Genomic DNA, 20,726 nt, shown 5'->3' with positions numbered 1-20,726 from the left:
ATCCTAAAACTTCATTAATCTCTGTCTCAGGGGCAGCAGAGCCTTATTCACGAATTAATTTATAGTGACTATTTACATTTCACACATTCACTCTGAATCCCACATCAAGGAGGGGTGATTTGTGGTATTATTTTTGGTTTTATAAGATTTATTCTATGATAGACATTCTAGTCTACACTACAGAATTCTGCACCACACTACAGAATTTCAGATCACCTAGCTCAGAATAGGGGAGAAGGCAATGGCACCCCACTCCAGTACTGTTGCCCGGAAAATCCCATGGATGGAGAAGCCTGGTAGGCTGCAGTCCATGGGGTTGATAAGTCGGACACGACTGAGCGACTTCATTTTCACTTTCCACTTTCATGCATCGGAGAAGGAAATGGAAACCCACTCCAGTGTTCTTGCCTGGAGAATCCCATGGACGGAGAAGCCTGGTAGGCTGCAGTCCGTGGGGTTGCACAGAGTCAGACCCGACTGAAGCGACTTAGCAGCAGCAGCAGCAGTAGCAGCTCAGAATAGAAATCCTTCTCATGATCGCAGCTGATAGTCTGAAGCCATTTCGTGATGCAAAAGTGTGTGCTCTTTCTTTATTGAGTCATTTAAAAAAACTATGTATTAATCAAACATCCTTTTAACTTTCATTTCCAAAAGTCTTTTTGCATAACACTGTTATTAATACCTTCTACAGTACCGTGTATTTTTATCCCAAAATTTCTTTTCGTGGTTGGTGGGCTGTGTCTGTGTCACTTTCTAGGTTGTGATATGCTTCTGTGTACAGTCATGGGAAATACTACCTTTAGGGAAAACCAGGTGAAGAGATCTTTCTCACAGATGAATGTCAGCTTACAATTATTTCAAAATAGAATGTTCAAATTCTTATTGAACAAAAGTTGATTAGGAGATAACACTATGGTTGAAATTCATGATCTATCATTTTTTTTTTTTCTGTTTCTTTCCTCTGAATCTTAGGCAAGCTTCATTCTTTCTGGGTATACTCCCTCACAGGGAAAATGGGAATCTCTTCTCATAGTTATTATAAAGAATAAATGAGAGGACAAATATCAAGAACCCAATATAGTAGCAAATATTAAAGAAATGGTTCATACTACTATTATTTATGTCAGAAGGCTGGAGTGTTTTTAATCAGCTTAATACAAAGTTACAGTTAAAATACAAAATTCCATATATCTTCAGGTCAAATGACTAAACCCCTTACTTAAGCCAAATTGCCATGGCCTCACAGTACAAATAAAGAAGTGAAAACTAGATGCACAAGGGCACTACAACACAGAATCCAAAACGGTGCTTTCAAAGAGTTAATTTACTTAAATTGCTCAAATATGGAATAATGCTACAGCATTCTTGCCAAATAAACTGTGGCAAAGCCAGGGGCAATAGTGAAGGCTTTTTATGGAACAAGGAGTTCTATTGGAAGAGACAACATCACCTGCATGATGCCAGGATCTGGGAAGACCAATTGAAATACACAGCACAAATGCACAACTGTCAATCCGCACTTGTACTGCTACCATTACAGACTTCAGCGGAGTTCCACAAGGTGAGTAAGCAGCATATAAACATTAAATTCACGGCAATCAGTTCCCTGCAGAAGACCAAGGCTAAAAGGGAACCTCCAATGTTAACAAAACACTGCAGCCTGGGTGGATTCGGGAGTTCCTTTTATTACTTTTACCAGTAATGGGCTTAGAATACCACAAAGCATCACTCATCATATTCGAAACAAAAAAAAGGAGAATATTTCTGTCAGAATGCTTGAGATGACTTCTAAAGACTCTCATCCAAAGGATGTGTCATCTCTTTCCACATCGCCTCACTCAAGCATTGGAAGTCAAGTCTGAGCACGCAGTGTCTTTCTGTCTCTGGAACGATTTGGTGTCTTTCATGTGACTCTTCCTAAAACAACTCATTATCCTTAATGCTATTTCATTAACTTATACCCAGCAGGAAAATGCCTTTTTTTTTCCCCAAGCTCTATCAGAATGTTATTCTTCTGGAAAAAGGCATTTCCTCTCTAGCGGTGCTATGAAATTTATAAGCACAATTTTAGACGCAGTATTAGAACATTTGCACAAGCTGACTTGGAGCTACCCATGTTTATTTCCTCTTCCTATCTTAGGTTTTATTTTAGAGCCTTGGATAATTGCCACTTCAATGCCTTTCTTATTATTCTCTCAAAGGGAAAAAAAAATGTTTTTAAATGGAAACCTTAGCTTTCTTAAGCAAACCTGCTTTAGAAGTACTTAAGATAATTCATATGGTATTTTAAGGCAACAGATGACAGCCTTAATCCAGCTTCTGAATAACTACTTGCAGTGGAGAAACACAGGGCAAGGTACGAGACAGGTATTTCCATAATGGCTTTTACTCACAGTGAAACAAAAGCTGACTTACTTTTTTAAAAATTTATATTATTGGAGTATAGTTGATTTACAGTGTTGTGTTAGTTTCAGGTGTACAACAAAGTGAGTCAGCTTTGCACATAGGCACATTCTTTTCCATATTCTTTTCCAATATGGTTTAATGGTCGACTTATTTGTCTAGAGTGGAAATGACCTAGGCAGACACAGGACCTCTGTCCTGGGGCCAAGACACTGAGCCTTTGGTGAACTCCAGGTAGTCATCCTGCAAACAACTGTGAAATGGCATTCTCTGCATATATTAATCCTTAGATGAATGTTTTCTCTTCCATTCACTTGAAATCTTATCAAGTGTCTACTATTTTTCAGACATTGTGCACAAAATGCATAATTTCAGACTAAAAATGCTCTGGGTCTTCTTTGGTATTCCAGTCGGCTACATCATTTTGATGCTTCATAGGAGACTGTCGATGAAGTTTAATTTGCCTCCTTATGCTTGTTTTCCAACTTTATTTTTCTGTTTCTTTGTACCAGTGCTAGCCTTCAGTTTCCTTAATGACAAAATCCTGAAAAAGTCTTTGGAGCTGAAAAGATTCTAGGTTACTTACAGGCAACTGTGTAATTTTTCAACTGCAATGGAACTTGATGGATAAATGAAATATGATCAGTGAGATAATGACTCCATGGACTTCTTATTTTTTGGTAATACAGTGTTTACTTTGAAAGTGATTATTAAAGGAACTTACATCTTGTTTGCACTTTAAAGGTAACTATGTGGAAAAAGTATAATAACCCTCAATACTTATTACCACTAGAATTTTATAACATTGGTAAATTCTAATTTAGCTCACCAACTTCTCAAAGTTCCCAAGTAGCCATGACATCATTATCAGCAGAAATAACAGTTAGGTGTTTTAATAGCAAAATATTTGTTTCTCGATGACCTTCCTGATATATTTTCCCAAATCAGCCCAGAGGCAGCGTGGCTTTCAGTTCAGTTTAGTTCAGTCACTCAGTCGTGTCTGACTCTTTGCGACCCCATGAATTGTAGCACGCCAGGCCTCCCCGTCCATCACCAACTCCCGGAGTTCACTCAGACTCACGTCCATTGAGTCCATGATGCCATCCAGCCATCTCATCCTCTGTCGTCCCCTTCTCCTCCTGCCCCCAATCCCTCTCAGCATCAGGGTCTTTTCCAATGAGTCAACTCTTTGCATGAAGTGGCCAAAGTACTGGAGTTTCAGCTTTAGCATCATTCCTTCCAAAGAACACCCAGGACTGATCTCCTTTAGAATGGACTGGCTGGACCTCCTTGCAGTCCGAGGGACTCTCAAGAGTGTTCTCCAACACCACAGTTCAAAAGCATCAATTCTTTGGCGCTCAGCTTTCTTCACAGTCCAACTCTCACATCCATACATGACCACAGGAAAAACCATAGCCTTGACTAGACGAACCTTTGTTGGCAAAGTAATGTCTCTGCTTTCCTTCCAAGGAGTAAGCGTCTTTTAATTTCATGGCTGCAGTCACCATCTGGCAGTGATTTTGGAGCCCCAAAAAATAAAGTCTGACACTGTTTCCACTGTTTCCCCATCTCTTTCCCATGAAGTAATGGGACCAGATGCCATGATCTTCATTTTCTGAATGTTGAGTTTTAAGCCAACTTTTTCACTCTCCACTTTCACTTTCATCAAGAGGCTTTTTAGTTCCTCTTCACTTTCTGCCATAAGGGTGGTGTCATCTGTATATCTGAGGTTATTGACATTTCTCCCGGCAATCTTGATTCCAGCTTGTGCTTCTTACAGCCCAGCGTTTCTCATGATGAACTCTACATAGAAGTGAAATAAGCAGGGTGACAGTATACAGCCTTGACGTACTCCTTTTCCTATTTGGAACTAGTCTGTTGTTCCATGTCCAGTTCTAACTGTTGCTTCCTGACCTGCATATAGGTTTTTCTTTTTTTTGATGATTTAGTGTTTTTTTTTATTTTATTTTTAAACTTTACATAATTATATTAGTTTTGCCAAATATCAAAATGAATCCCTCACAGGTATACATGTGCTCCCCATCCTGAACCCTCCTCCCTCCTCCCTCCCCATACCATCCCTCTGGGTCATCCCAGTGCACCAGCCCCAAGCATCCAGTATCGTGCATCGAACCTGGACTGGCATCTCATTTCATACATGATATTTTACATGTTTCACTGCCATTCTCCCACATCTTCCCACCCTCTCCCTCTCCCACAGAGTCTATAAGACTGTTCCATGCATATAGGCTTTTCAAGAGGCAGGTCAGGTGGTCTGGTATTCCCATCTCTTGAAGAATCTTCCACAGTTTATTGTGATCCACACAGTCAAAGGCTTTGGCATAGTCAATAAAGCAGAAGTAGATGTTTTTCTGGAACTCTCTTGCTTTTTCCATGATCCAGCGGATGTTGGAAATTTGATCTATGGTTCCTCTGTCTTTTCTAAAACCAGCTTGAACATCTGGAAGTTCACAGTTCACATATTGCTGAAGCCTGGCTTGGAGAATTTTGAGCATTATTTTACTAGCGTGTGAGATGAGTGCAATTGTGCGGTAGTTTGAGCATTCCTTGGCATTGCCTTTCTTTGGGATTGGAATGAAAACTGACCTTTTCCAGTCCTGTGGCCACTGCTGAGTTTTCCAAATTTTCTGGCATATTGAGTGCAGCACTTTCAGAGCATCATCTTTCAGGCTTTGAAATAGCTCAACTGGAATTCCATCATCTCTACTAGCTTTGTTCGTAGTGATGCCTTCTAAGGCCCACTTGACTTCACCTTCCAGGATGTCTATTTAAATATCCTCACTTCACTGAGTCATAATCTAAAAATAATGGTTTAAATGAATTATGGGGGTTAAATGATATAAAAATGTCCATCAAGGGCTTCTCTGCTGGCTTAGTGGGAAAGAATCCACCTGCCAGTGCAGGAGACATGGGTTCAATCCCTGATCTGGGACGATCCCACATGCCGTGGAACAACTGCACCACAAGTGTTGAGCCTGGGCTCTAGAGTCGGTGAGCAGAAATTACCAAGCCCACATGCGGCAGCTACTGAAGCCCATGCCCCCTATAGCCTGTGCTTCACAACAGGACAATCCACTGCAATGAGAAGCCCGTGCACCATACCCGCTGTTTGCCACAGTAAGTGAAAAGCCCATGCAGCAACAAAGACCCAGCACAGGCAAAAAAAGGTATGTCAAAACCAAAAATGTGCCCATCAAGCATTCAATTAATATTCATTCTCTTCTGCCTGATTCAACTGTTTCCAAGCTGACATTGTTAAGCAATCTCTTTCCAAAATATGTTTAAAATATACTTGACTTTCAAAAATTAACTTCTCCCTCCACAAGGAACTATACTAGATATTTTGTAAGAGCCTATAAGGGAAAAGAAAAAGAATTTTAAAAAGAACACACACATACATACACACATGTATAACTGAATCACTTTGCTGTTTACCTGAAACTAACATGACATTGTAAATCAACTATATGTCAATTAAAAAAATCATAACACTAATCATACCGACCTTTTAGTTTTGTTCTAAGACTGTCAGAGGAAGAAAAAATATATAAGACACAAAATCAGGTTCATGTGGTTTTAGAGTAATCTTAAATAAATAACAAATATGTTATCTTAGTTAAGGGAATAGGTAAAAATGTAAAAGCTCTAGTCTTAATGTTCGAAGCATTCAAATGCATGAATAGCACTACTCAAATAAATGAATATTTGAGGAATGTTTTTAAGGATAGCATTTTCTCAGATGTGTCGATCATATATAAGTTGTTTGGTATGACTGACAGGTATAGAGAATGAATCATGGTTGGTATCCTAGTGCTTACTACTATGCGTATGTGTATCAGTCGCTCAGTCATGTCAGACTCTGAGACCCCACAGACTATAGCCCACCAGCCTCGTCTATCCAAGGGATTCACCAGGCAAGAGTACTGGAGTGGGTTGCCATTACTTCTAGGCAGGATATTAATCCTGAAACATAGTTCAGGAAATATTAACTAGCTCATCAAGTCCTCTCTGCCTCTGCAACTTTAAAAAACTAAACATAATATTAGCATAATCATGCAAAGCAACCTCTACAGTGGCTTATTTCTGGGCTGGGAGGGTAGCAGTCATTCTACATTTCTTTTACCTTAATATTTATATTCTATTGCTCTTGCTACAAGTTAAGAATGTTGCCTACAGCTGGAAATAGACAGGGTAGCCCATTCTCAAGACTCTAACTTTTAAAGGTATAATGCTTTTCATCCATTTAGAGATAAAAAGTTGCAGATCAGAGAATAACATTTATCTTGTTGGAGGTTTATAAGAACACTGTGACCTGACCTAAGATGGACAGCTGCAAGCACAAAGGATTTTAAGACCAAGAAGTGTGCAACAACCAACCACGCCCCTAACTCACTTGGCCTTTAAAATGCTTTCCTAAAACCGTTTGGGGAGTTTGGGGTTTGTGGGACAACTAATCACCCATCTCCTTTCTTGGCCCTGCAATAGACCTTTCTCTGCTCCAAACTCTGAAGTTTTGGTTTGGTTGGCATCACTGTGAAATGGGGCCACACACTTGAGGATCCTGGTATGGGCAGCAATTCCTTTCTCCAAGGGTTCTTCCTGACCCAGAGATCAAACCCGGGTCTCCTGCATTGTAGGCAGTTTCTTTACCATCTGAGCCACCAGGGAAAGCCTTGAATTAGTAACAGTTCCTAAAAACCAATTACAGAGCACCACACCCTGCATGTACTGTGTCTTCAATATTGTGCAGACTTTGTGAATGTTTTTTTTAACTGGATAACTCAGTCTTTAGTAAGAAATTACTATAGGAATAAAAGAAAAGAAATGAAACTATAGTGACTGTAGCTCTGCAGTTCTAAAGGTATTTTTAAATGCATAAGGCTTTAAGGTAAAAAAAAAAAAAAAAAAGGAAAGGCGCCTACTGAGACAACACTTGAAAGCTACAGGCAGGTGGATGTGTAGTTGTTGCATTGGTGGACCTGCAGGAGGAAAGGCCCAGAAGCCACCTCACCGACACGAAAGAATCACCCAAAGCTCTGGGGTCGGGTGGTGTCAGGTACTTATGGCTGTGGAAATGACGGGAGGCTGCAAAGAGGGGGACAGGTTGGAGATCGTGAAACATCAGACACCCCAAAACTACTTCGGGGCTGGAAGAGGGATTTAACCCAGCTTGAATTTGTTCCCTGAACATGATTAACACAAGGATTTATGGCCTGAGGAACCCAAGCAGAAAAGGGAGCAGCACTGTTTTTCTGAATGTGCGGTGAGGAGGAGGTTGAATATAAACCTTTATACCTAATGCTGTGACTCAGCTCTGAGTCCAGAGAACTGGCAGCCAGGACTCCTTAGAGAAGAGACAAGGGGAATCTGGGGGTTTTCAAGGAACTGACCCTGCCAGCTCACAGAACAGTAAACACCTTTGTCAGCAAGCCCATCACATGCACAGAATGTCCAGTCAGCTTCAAAGTGGTCAACTCAGATTCTAGTCTGAGCCAAGAATTCAAGTTGGAGGGTTAAATCAAGGCATTTTCAGTTACGCAAGATCACAAAAACTTTCTCTATGATACTCCTTTTTTCTCAGTAAATTCATGGGGCTTTTGCTCCCTTCCCAAATAAGGAAGTAAAGTAAAAGAGAGGAAGACAAAAGATCCGGCAAACAAGGGATCTAATTCAAGACAACAGCAAAGGGAATGCTCAGGACAGTGGTGGAGGCAAAGCCCCAAGGATGATGGCTGGGCAGCAGGTAAAGGGCAGCCAGCCCACAGAGAAGCAGACCGACTGTTCCTGCAGGGATTTCTTCTGGAAGATGAATTTATTAGGAAACTTAATGCATCTGACTACACAGAGAGCAGATTCACAAAATTTGAGGAGTGATTTGGGGATTAATCAGTGATAAATATATAGAAAGATAAGCAAGTCCCCAACCGATATAGCTCTAAGGAAAACAAAACAAAACAGAGGGCAAGAAAGGAGACGCTGTCACAGCATACTTCATGGCTTAGCTGTGAGAAATGATTGCGTGGCTGCCATGATGTACACAATGCATCTGGATCTGGACATAGTTAGGATCCAACAGAGGGTAGGGGGGTGCAGGGGAGGGGACGGGAGGTGTCCACAGGTGTGGAAGCAGGAGGGTGAAAGAGTGTGCAGTCCTCACCTTTAGAACATGAAGTCAAGGACGCTCACAAACAGTTCTTAAAACCAAAGAAGCAAGAAGTAGCAACAAACGCCGGTGACCTGAAGGTCAATTCTAAGAGCATCACTTAACACCAGGATCTAAGGCCTGATGATCTGAAGTGGAGCTGATCTAATAATAACAGAAATAAAGTGTGCAGGAAATGTGACACACTTTGGACTTCCCTGCTGGCACGGTGGATAAGAATTGCCTGCCAATGCAGGGGACACAGGTTCAATTCCTGGTCTGGGAAGATCCCACATGCCACGGAGGGACTAAGCCTGAGTGCCTCAACTACAGAAGTACACATGCCTAGAGCCCGTGCTCTGCAACAAGAGAAAGCACTGCAATGAGGAACCTGCACACTGCAACTAGAGAAGAGCGACCACTCTCTGCAACTTGAGAAAGCCTGCACATAGCAAGGAAGACTCAGCACAGCTGAAAATAAATAAATAAATACAATATGATGTGCTTGAATCATCCTGAAAACCATCCCCCACTCCACAGTCTGTGCAAAAAATTGTCTTCCATGAAATTGGTCCCTGGGAGCTGCTGACTTAAAGGAACCAGAAGTGCCTGCCTCCAAAGGACAACAGTTGGGTAGGGAAAAGGGGCATGGGAACTGCCAAGTGTGTAACTAGCCCAAGAAGAGCTGCTTTTTAAAGATAAGCAACTGTAACTCTGACAAAATTAAGATTGCATGTCAAAGCGAACAGGAAGAATGAAAGAATGTTTCTTGATGGTTGGGACAGTCTTGTTTAACTGGCAGTGTCTCATCACCCTCATCACACCCGAGAAAAAAACATGTATCCTGGAACGGTGCCTTGGTGCTGGGCCTTCGCCATCTGCAAATTATCAGACAAGCTAGTGTTAACCCAGAAAAGATGGCAGGTGGTCATGCATCGTAGCTCCAGGCATAACAGACACTGACAGTTGACAAACTTGATGGGTTTTAATCGGAAGCTCAGAAAAGGTTGGTACAATAAAAGCAAGTACTACAAACCGAAATCATGAAAAAAAAAATCTCACTGGAATAATTGGAAAAAAATTGAAATATATCCATCTAATTCTAAGGGAAAATCTCACTCTTTTTTGAAATCTGGAAAAATAGAGAACACATGGGCATGTTAGCTATAAAATATGCAAGCAGAGTCTCCAGTCTACCCATAAAATATTCATGCTTGTTTGAATATAAAAAAGTATTTCCCCAACATCTTGTAGTAAAACTCTCTGTATCCTGCTCAGTTTGTGGTTTAGAGCATACTCCTCCCTCTAATTCAGTGTGAGATCGTCTCGGATCAGAATCTCTAAGCACATTTGATGAAAATGCAGATAATTTTATTTTTCTCCAGAAAAAGAGAATCATAAACTCTGACATCTGATAATATACATTTTTAATAAGTTCTTGAGAGATATTTATTATATAGTTGCTATCAAATTTATGCTAGATAATTCCCAGGTTTTTATTTGTTTGCTGGTTTGTTTGGTTTTCTTTAAGAGTTGTGATATCCTCTGCTCTCAACAGTGGCCTCTCTTCCTTCTCAAAATCTTTCCAGCTACTTGTAGGACATACTGACACACACAAATACTTGTACAGGTATATTTTGTACACGTATTGTACAAATATTGTACAGTATATATTTCTTCTCCAAAGCAAGAGAGGCTCTTAAGAGACACAGGGCAATACCATATACATCTATGAATTTTCTCATAACAAAATATCTCATCACATATTCTTCAATAAATGCTAAAAGAAAAGAATTATCAGGAACATGGATGGGGATATTGAAGAAAACATATCTATTTTGTCATTTTAAATGGTGACAAACTTACTTCTAGAGAGCAGTTCTCTCCATTGGATTTAGATTGCTGTGTTGACCCTAAGCTTTTAAATCTTTGTGGCTTTTGATGTGAAAATATGAATCAAACTCCAAACTTTCAATTAGTCTAAATTCTAATTTATAACCCACTTGGGTATATTAACTTAAAATGATCTGTCTGCCTTTTACCGTTTCTGCAGTTTTAGCAACTGCCTTTTCTTTCCAACTACAAATCATTCTATCTGTGAGATTGTTTCTTAGATAGCTCGGAATTAACTGGAACAAAAAACATCAGCAGAAATGGAAGACAGCCCATACTCTTCACGTGAAAGGGAGCTCTGTGTCCAAGGGTTGGAGGGTGGGTGTAAAAATATATTTAACAGCTCTTAGCCAAGTAAGAGTTTAGTCTCTGCAGCAATTGTATAATTTCTTTGATACAAAAAAACACTGTCACCTCAAGACTCCCTGCATAAATATACAAGTAAGTTGTATATTTTAATAAAAATCAAATCATTCCAATGTGTTTCAGACTCTAGTGTAGACATATTATACTTAAAATACTTCTTGCATTCTTTGCTACAAAAAAAATTCTAAGAACACATTTTTCTCTTAATTCTCTCTTAAGGTAAATAAAATTTAATTTTAAAAGGTTTAAACCTAAATTATTTGTTCACATCAGTTTAATATAATAACATAGGAATGCAATGCAGTTTGTTATGAAGATTTATGATTCTTAAAAATCTTGAATACATTTTGACATTATCTCTCCTATGGGACTTGGGTTACGATACTGTTATTTATTTATTTATTTTTCCTTCCCCTGAGAAAGTGAACCAATGAATCTGATGCCTTGTTTGAGAGTTAGCTGGAATTTTTCTTAAACTGAACAACATAAAAGCAAATCTGGCCTTCAGGTAAGCCTCTTCTTGACAAGATCATAATAGTGATAAACCTACCGGCATATCCAGAAGGAGTGGAAAACATCTCCTCCCTCCTTTCTTGCCCCCAAGGCCAATATTCACTGAGTGGCTCTGTACCCCTCATCCTGCATAATTAATAACTCCTTTGGTGATCAGTCATGCATTCCTCAATGGCCCCTCAGGCCTCAAGTGTCCTCTGAGCCTGCCCGGTGGAAACCACACACCCTCTGCTCCCAACCTGTCGCCCCTTCACTTCCCACACGTACTTCGCAGGAAAGCTCACTGGGTCAGGAGAGCACACGCTGGGCTGCAAGTGGTTGTCATACTTACACTCATTCTCTCACATACATCCATCTCTGGGTATAATTTTACTAGTAAGAAGAAAACATGTGTGATATCCAACAGGTGCCAGTTATACATATGAAAAAAGAAAAAGTAACACAGGGAACTAGGTTCAATATACTGTGATAAACCATAATGGAAAAGATTACATAAGAAAAGAATATATCTATATCTATACAGATATGTATAACGGAATCACTCTGCTGTACAGAAGAAATTAACACAACACTATAAATCTACTGTATTTCAATAAAAATGTAAAAAGATTAAACAATAACCTTTGGTAATTTAAGAAAATTAAAATTAAAATCATACTAATAATGGAACAAATTTGGAAGCAACTTAAAGGAAGATGAGTTGCATGGGATTGTATTAAAGAAGGCTTCGATTCATTCATATTCCACCCTCCTCCTCCTTTCCTTTATTTTCAGACAATAAAGGAAAGAAGATCAAAATATATGGAGTCAAGGGGACTTCCCAGGTGGTCCAGTGGTTAAGAATCTGTCTTGCAATGCAGGAGATGTGGGTTTGATAACTGGTCAAGGAACTAAGATCCCATGTGCCATGGGGCAACTAAACCCAGGTGCCACAACTACTAAGCCTAAGCCTGTGAGCCACAACGAGAGTGTGTGTGCCACAACAAAAGATCCTGCAGGATGTAGTGAGGAACACGTGTGCCACAACTAAGACCCAATGGCCAAATAAATAAATAAATTGAAAAATTATATGGAGTCAGGTGGTATGGTAGCAGCTCTAATATCTATTTTTTTGATCTAAACTGATCCAGTCATTAAATTGAAAAGGAGAGCAAATAAACTGTTGAAAATACTGTTACCACTTCTGATCAGAATGCTTAGGTTAAAACTCTTTAAAACATAATATTCAATAAAACCATTTTGAAAGAAAACAGCAGTAGTTTAATCACCCTTCAAAATACTAACCAGATTGGAGAAAAAGAGTCCTCAAAACTCAGAACCATTAAAAAAGTATGGATTACAAGTAATATTATCCTCAAGAAGAATAGCTCTCTATATAAATAAAACCATTAAAAATATTCAGATCTGGATTTATACATTTTGTTTCAAAAACAGGTATGGTTTTGTGATGTAACTGCCCAACAAATACATATTTTAAAAATAAATACTGTTTCTTGGTTAACAAAAAATATGATACATATTTTACATGAAGGCCAAGATTTTTTAAAAAATAAAACTTTTCACAAAGTTTTTGATATGAAAAAAGATGTTATTTTTCAGCCTTTGTAGGTTTAACATTTTAAAATAATGGTGCTTATACTACAGTACACAAAGTAAAACATACATACTCTATTATAAATTACTCCGAAATTAAACAAGAAATTTTCTTTTCTTTCTAAGAGATCTGAAATGTGCACTGGCTCTCAATGTGTGTGGCCTCCAAACAGAAACAAGCTTGCACTGTTTTATTTCAGTTTTGCTTCATTTCTTCCCAAACAATCTCTCACTGCTAATCTACCGGGCCTTTTTTCCCCTCTCTTCTAGCATAAAGGAAACAAAAATCAAAGACATTATTAACTCCTTATGCACCACTGGAAAGCTGAATATATATCCTTTGCCCTGGTTTTCTTTTCCATTACTTATTAATGGAGCATGACTGGAGAATATACATTTCCACAAATAATTCTTGAAAACTGCATGAAAATTCTAAAATTTTTAATGTGTGTAGTCAATCTGTTAGTACTTTTTAAGCTCTTAACAACTAGCCATATAGTTTCAGGTATATATCTTATGCTAAGTTTTTCCCTAAACTAACACTTAGTCTATAATATCTACTTGAAAGAGCAAAATGGGAAGATGAATTTTATTTATGTCTTAGTCTAAGGTACCTGGGAATCAAGAAAAAGTATTAGAAGTTTAATATTTCAAAGGAAAGAATATCTATATACAATACATGTAAAATATACTAAGGACTCCCCTCGTGGCTCAGATGGTAAAAAATCTGCCTACAAGGTGGGAGACCCAGACCAGCATCACTTTGTTCACAATAGTAAGGGATCCCTTGTTTCACTGTATGCTCTCATTCACTAGTGGAGTGAAAGATAGTGGGTGAATCATCTTACAAAGGTAAGCACAATTGTTAATGGAAACACGTGTGACAAAAACTGCTTCTGAGAATTTTAACTAATGCATTAAAACTCTCCTGCTAAGATGTATGGTGATCAGAGCCATGGAATTTTAAAGGCTGACTAGAATCAAATATTCATTCAAGCTCCCAAAAAAGGACTGCAGAGTTCAATCTTATTTGTTAAATACAAAAGATATTAAATAAACTTTATTTATAATTATCCCAGAAAAGTGCTATTATACTCCACAGTTTTCTATGTATGAAAAGATGCAAAATATTCATTCAGATAATTATTAAAAAGCAGGAAAGATGACTATGTACATCAATGCACATGACATCATAAGTAGGCACTAATTTAACTACTTGGGTGTCTAGTCTCCAACCAAAAAAGATGCCAATTCCATTCTTTAAAGAGGGTAAGCATCATGGTCCTTGGCAATAGAACATAACACACCAGGCCAAGGAGAATATTTGGTGTCATTACTCTATTGTTCAGTTTTCTGGTTTATGAGTCATTACTACTGTGCAACATACAGTAAATGAGACAGCTCCATGGGGTTCAGAGACCCTCCAGGAGCAATGGAGGATGAGGTACCACTGAGCAGCTGCACAGCGACAAACCTCAAGGCACGAAGTTCAGAGCCCACTCGGGACCTGTGCTGAATATCGTCTTTAGTACAAAACCGAGAAGCCATCAGGCCAGTGGCCCCTTGGCTCTACCTTGCACTGATGAGTTTACAGTCAGTGGGACTATGGCCTCTGGGGAGCTGGGGGAGCTAATTATGAAGTTCATCTCTGGCCAAAAAAGGAAGAAAAAAAAAGTATGAGTGATGATCCAGGGGTTCAGAGGAGCACTTGCCCCTGAGCAAATGCCACAGAACTTTAAAGCCTATGCTCCAAAAGGCAATCTTTCCCCCTGAGGCTTTCCTTCACTGATACACAGATAAGACTGATGGATGCTGTCCTGTTGGCAAGGATGCAACGGGGCAGAGGGACAGGCAGGGAGGGGTGCCATTAGTGATGCATGGTGATAATTCAAAACACTCCGTGAAGTTGCAAAGCAAAATTACTTGTCAAATTTTCACCTAGCAACTTCAGGCAGTTATTGAGAGCAGAATGGGTGTGGCTGCATGGGAAGAGAGATGGGTGCATGCAATTAGGACAAAGGATAAAGGAAGGAATGGCAGATAAACTGTCAGAGAAAACTTAAACCTGAAAGAAAGCTTGTGACACGGTACAATTCATGTACCAATGATCACTCCAGAGAGCAATCTGGCAAGACTGAAATCACCACATCACATAAGGCAATGCAGGAACCACTGTCCTGTTCTCTCATTTCTCTGTCCCTAGCTTGCTGGCTTTCTAAGCAGAAAGCAAACTAGAATAAGGGCTCCTGTGCTGTTTTTCCCAGGCAGCCATCACTGGGCAACTTAGATACAAAGAAAGACACGGCTCAACAGAGCCCAGGAGTTTGTCAACCCCCAGCCCCCAAAGTCCATATTTACAATTCATCCAGCTATTTCAATAATGATCTAAAAATGCACTGAGTTTAATTTTGATGATGCGATCAGTGATTGACACCCTTTCCACCCAGAATCTCGAAATGAAGTTCCTGGTATTAGTCACAGTGAATCTCTGGTAACGAGTCAAATTCAGGGGGCAAGACCCTTTCTGGTCCAGAGGATGGGTGGTACTTACAGCAGATCTTCTATATGTCTTTATCTCATCTCCAGGCTCAGGAATCTGACATACACTTACATATAGAAACACAAGTGTCAGTGAACCTGCTGTTACAAGTTAAGCTGAGGTGACTGTGTTGCATGGTCAACTCAATGCTCAACCACTTACTGAAAAACTGTAACGGGGCTGGGACTAAACGAGGCCTTGTACATTTCCTGTTTTTGTCTTTATATATTTAATTTCCTCCACACAACTGCATGGGCTACACAATCAGAAAACTCATGAGACCATAAAATCAGAAAGAGACAACCATTGGTGTGGGCATACATATGTTTTCACTTTCATGTCTTATTCTGCGGGATGATAATAGGTTGCTATCAACATAATATGAAGATGCTAGCTGATTTAAAATACAAATAACTTATCAGTTTCAAGTTTATTTTTGTTACAGGTTTGGGGTAAATCAAATCTTCTATATGATTCAAGATCTATCATTATGTTTTATAGCAAAATTTGATTGTTTCATATTTAAATATATAAGAATATTAGCTGTGCTAAAACCCAAACTGAAAATATGGACTGCATAACTTTGTGAAAGTGTAGACATGGCCTCCAAGGCTATTTTAGACTTAAAACAAATATTAAACTCACAAATTCTGTGAAGCAGAGTACTGTGAAAGGATGATAAATTCCCAGTGGCTTCATTCAAGCTAAAAATCACAGTATCAATGCATTTTTAAATAAGTTCATCTTTGTCTACCATTAACACTTTTCTAGATGAAATTATTAAATTTTATTAAAGCTACTGTATATTTAAGATAAAGATACCTTAAATAATCTATATAAGGAGACTGATCGAAAGTTACCATATAAAATTCATAACATATATTTTACAAATATCTCCCTTATCTTAAATTGCACACAATAAACAATTCTGTTACTAAATAAATAAAATTTTCATTTTCCAGCTTTAATTTAAATTTTGTTATTTCATTTCAGATGTATCTCAAATAACACTTAATTTCACAATTTAATCAGTGGCTTAAATAGTATTTCCAGAACTGAGTGTGGGTAATCAAAAAGGGAAACTTCCGTTTAATGTTATAATAAAATATATTAAGCAAAATATTGATTCCATATTTTCTAAATTACCTCATGAATTGCTAGTGTGCTAGGTATATTCTTTTATAAACAGTTATACGTATTAACTAAAGGATATACGTATTAACTAAAGGATATACGTATTAACTAAAGCATGTAATTCACACCATACTGTGCTCCCAGTGTGCAATGATTTGCTAAATCTGTCAAAACCATTAATGGTATCAATTTTATACTGTTTTAAGTGGTGATGGTGATCATATTTGAGTAGTATACTAGGGGACATCACATTTGTACTTCTGAATTGCTATTATAAGTAGAATGGGATAAAAATAGCCAAAATGATTTCAATACTTTTGTTATAGTGCAATAAACAGATACAAATGTTTACAATAATACATAAAGGGTACAAGAAATTGTGACACAAATGAAAACAGAGTAACAATTATAATCAGAGAAAATAGATTTCTTAAATTCCTGTAAGAATTTTGAAACTTCCCTATTGGGGCACAAAGGACATAAATATTATTTAACCAGGATAAACATTAAGATAAGTAGGAAAATTGAGATTACTGCTTTTAAAATATATATTTTACTAAAACATTGATTTGAAAAGAATATTTAACACGTTTTGTTGTTGTTCAGTTGCTAAATTGTGTGTGACTGTTTTGTGTGCCCATGGGCTGTAGCCCACCAGGCTCCTCTGTGTATGGGGATTTCCCAGGCAAGAACACTGGAGTGGGTTCCTATTTCCCTCTTCAGGAGATCTTTCAAACCCAGGGATTGAACCCGCATCTCCTGGATTGGCAGGTGGGTTCTTTACTATTGAGCCACTAGGGAGTTTGTTGCTGCTGCTGCTGCTAAGTCGCTTCAGTCATGTCCGACTCTATGCAACCCCGTAGACGGTAGCCCACCAGGCTCTGCTGTCCCTGGGATTCTCCAGGCAAGAACACTGGAGTGGGTTGCCATTTCCTTCTCCAATAGGGAGTTTCAGTTCAGTTCAGTTCAGTTCAGTCGCTCAGTCGTGTCCGACTCTTTGCGACCCCATGAATCACAGCACGCCAGGCCATTTTCCAAAAAAAAAAAAAAGATGAAAAATGTCATGGATGTATTTGTAAGGGACCCACCTAAAAAAATCAACTTTTGGTGGGTATGGAAAGAAATAGAAAGAACAATGTCACCTTAATGGGGGAGAAAAAAATAAAACATCATATAAAAGCACTAACTCTTAAGGCAATACAGACACTAAAGACTTAAAGTGACAACACGCACGTTATTTGTGATAACTATAGTGACACTTATGAAAAAACATCAAGCCAGAGACAGTTTTTGGTTCTTGGTTTTCCTTAATCTCGTGTTTGAGAGGGGAAAAATAAATAACCAAGTCTGAAATGCATACATAGGGGCATCTCTAAGTGGTACTTACTGGCATGACAATGTTGTAGTGGATGCAGAACCCGGGCTCCGAGGGAAAATACTCATCAGATACAAATCTGATCCTGATTTGATTTCCTTTAGAAATCTGCTTTCCTGGCACACTGCCAGACCCACACCAGCGCCCTAAAATGGTTCCATCACTTGGTTCTTCAACCTCTACAAAATCATACCTGCAAGAGACCAGGAGAAAAGAGACATAAAACCATGACCTGTTATTTTAAGAATTCAAGGGAGTGAGTTCATCTCAAATTTAACTGTGTAAATAGAATAAAATATGCCAAAGATGAGACACAACTGAAAAAGCATTCTCAATTAAAGAAAGATGAGTCTTCTATTCTAAGCCCTCCATTCTTGTTGGTAAGGAACTCCAAATTCACTAAACAGCCACGTCAAACTTAGACATTTTGTATGTAGCAACCATATCTGACAATTTATGAATTATTCAGTTTAATTTCCATTTGGATATGGCAGTTTTGCTCTACTCTTAATTTCCATGATTATTGTCCAATACTTTCCGGCAGTAACTCCTTCACCTGGTCAGATTCCTTGCTCCCTATCCTCATCTGTGTCCAAGCTTTTCTAGAGCCTCTTCATTATATACATATTCTCCAAATCCCACTCCGTACTACATTGCCTCTGTGAGACCTTTGTGTGTCCTCAGCTCACAGACGTCTTTCTCTTTCTGTCAAACACATATTTTCAACATTTAACTACATATATGCACGTGATACATCTAGTTGGCTAGGCTGTAAAACTCTTGAAGAAACGATTCAATTCTCTTGTGGTTCTAGTTTACACTGCATTACACATGGCATCTTAAACCTAAGCAGTGAATGACTAATACTTCTCTAACCACTGTTACCTTGGGTTTGAAGGTTTCGATCAGTGGTACTCATGGAGAGCAGAGTTGCCTTATAGAATGTTCCAGAAATGTGTAGAGGCATTTTAGGTTGTCTCAGTGATGGTGGATGAGGAGGGCAAGGTCCCTGGACACCCAACACAGGAGAGTCCAGAAAACGGGTATTCACTCCACACCCTCCAGGCCTTTCAAACAGTTCACTGGACATTCACATAAGCAACATTCTTGCTATTGTCCATCTGAGTCTGCAACATAATACTGTCTCACATATAAAAGCAAATATGTTTCAAAGGTTTAGTTTAAACCCAATTTTCTAGACATTCAACTATCAAATAAGTTGAACGAAGTGTCTATGCTTTGGAAAAAGAATTACTATTCTAGAGAATCAAACCACTAACAGGAGCATGACTTATACTCTGCATCATGATGAAAGCAATTAGACATACCCATTTAGTCTATTACCATAGCTATCGTATACACAATGAGTCTGTTACTTAAAAGATACAAACATCTGACTACTTCATTTTTGTGCAATTAGGCATGTGTATCTATGTACTTAAATGCATTATTTTAATATAAATTACTGCTGTTATGTCAACTTTACATAGCATGTAGGCCTTTATATCTATTTTTAAACAACTGCATATATAAATAGAGGATCACTGTTATGAACTGCATTTCAGAATTCTTAGGACATTGCCAAATTTTTCTTAAGGGAGGTCTGGCGTGGATGAAAACTATTGGTAGATTTTTTTTAGAAAGTCTAAAACCAGTATATACCAGACAACGAAAATTAATATATTTTGCATAGTATAGAATTTACAGAAGAAAAAAATGTTGAAAAAGGACAAAGTGCATAACAAACCAATTATACTTATAAATCCTATTCTAAATAATTAGCCAGAACTCTCTAATGGAAACTATACCTGTTCCAACCTAATTTTTCTTGTCCTTAAATAGGATAGTGCAACCTGACTCACAGGGATATTTTGAGAAAAGGGAAATGGAACAGTTCCTGAGCAGTGCTGAAAGCGTTGTGCTATACAGCTGCCAGTTAACAGTTTGCCCCACATCCCTACCCAGCACATATTGCCCCTACTCCATACCTATAACCCTGAGAGTTTGAAAGCATAAATGAGAAGAACTCAAATACCAAAGGGAGAGAGCACTTCTGCTCTATCACATGACAAGTCCAGGATATAAATTACAAATGCATAAGCCTCCTTAGGATAACTATCCCAGGAGCCTGCTCTAAGTGTGTGGTGGGAACAATAAGTGGAGCACAGGGGAGGAAGACGGGGGTAAAACAGACTGGGTGGTTATTTCAGACATATCTGGTACAAAAGTTGATAACCAGCATTTTAAATCAAAGAGTAATGTTTATATCAAGATCGTTTCCATGTGGAACAAAGCTGCTATTCACAGAGTATGTTTGCTCTGTGCTTGGGAGGGAAACTAGCTGATAGACGTCACCACCAGGACTAGTTTGCAGAGAGCTGGTTTCAGGCTGGTCAATCATTCTGTGAGTATTTGTGAAGCATGGACTTGGTACAAAGTGTTTGGCTAGACTCTCAGGGTGCAAATATGAAACCACAGCTCCTGTGGGCTCAGGGTCCATTAAACCCTGGCGGGTGCTCTAATGAGAGTGCGTAGGAAACACTGTGGAATGCTGGCAGGGTGAGGGAAACCCTACACGGTGAGATTAGGGTCGGCTTACAAGGCAGCATCTGGGCTGCTGGGGGGAAGAGTTGGGGGAAGGCATTCTAGCAAGAAGCACAATCCTGAGGATGTAACAGAAGAACCCCAGGGCCTGGCTGGTTGTCTGTGAGCACAGGATGGAGCTCAAGCTGAGAGGACAGGTGCAG

The 20,726-nt window shown here is 38.9% G+C and overlaps 1 protein-coding gene across 2 annotated transcripts in view; it reads right to left on the bottom strand.

Annotated features, from left to right (window-relative positions):
* The window catches only part of PDGFC (platelet derived growth factor C), a 254,424-nt gene that overhangs the window by 43,873 nt on the left and 189,825 nt on the right, over positions 1–20,726 (bottom strand). For both annotated transcript variants that reach the window (XM_061384344.1, XM_061384345.1), the window contains one exon: positions 17,992–18,172. In XM_061384344.1, coding sequence (XP_061240328.1) covers positions 17,992–18,172 — 181 coding nt within the window. The remainder of the gene's footprint in view (positions 1–17,991; positions 18,173–20,726) is intronic.

The sequence above is a fragment of the Bos javanicus genome, chromosome 17 (assembly GCF_032452875.1).
Source record: "Bos javanicus breed banteng chromosome 17, ARS-OSU_banteng_1.0, whole genome shotgun sequence".
NCBI classification, from domain to species: Eukaryota; Metazoa; Chordata; class Mammalia; order Artiodactyla; family Bovidae; genus Bos; species Bos javanicus.
This window is presented reverse-complemented; position numbering and strand designations above follow the sequence as displayed.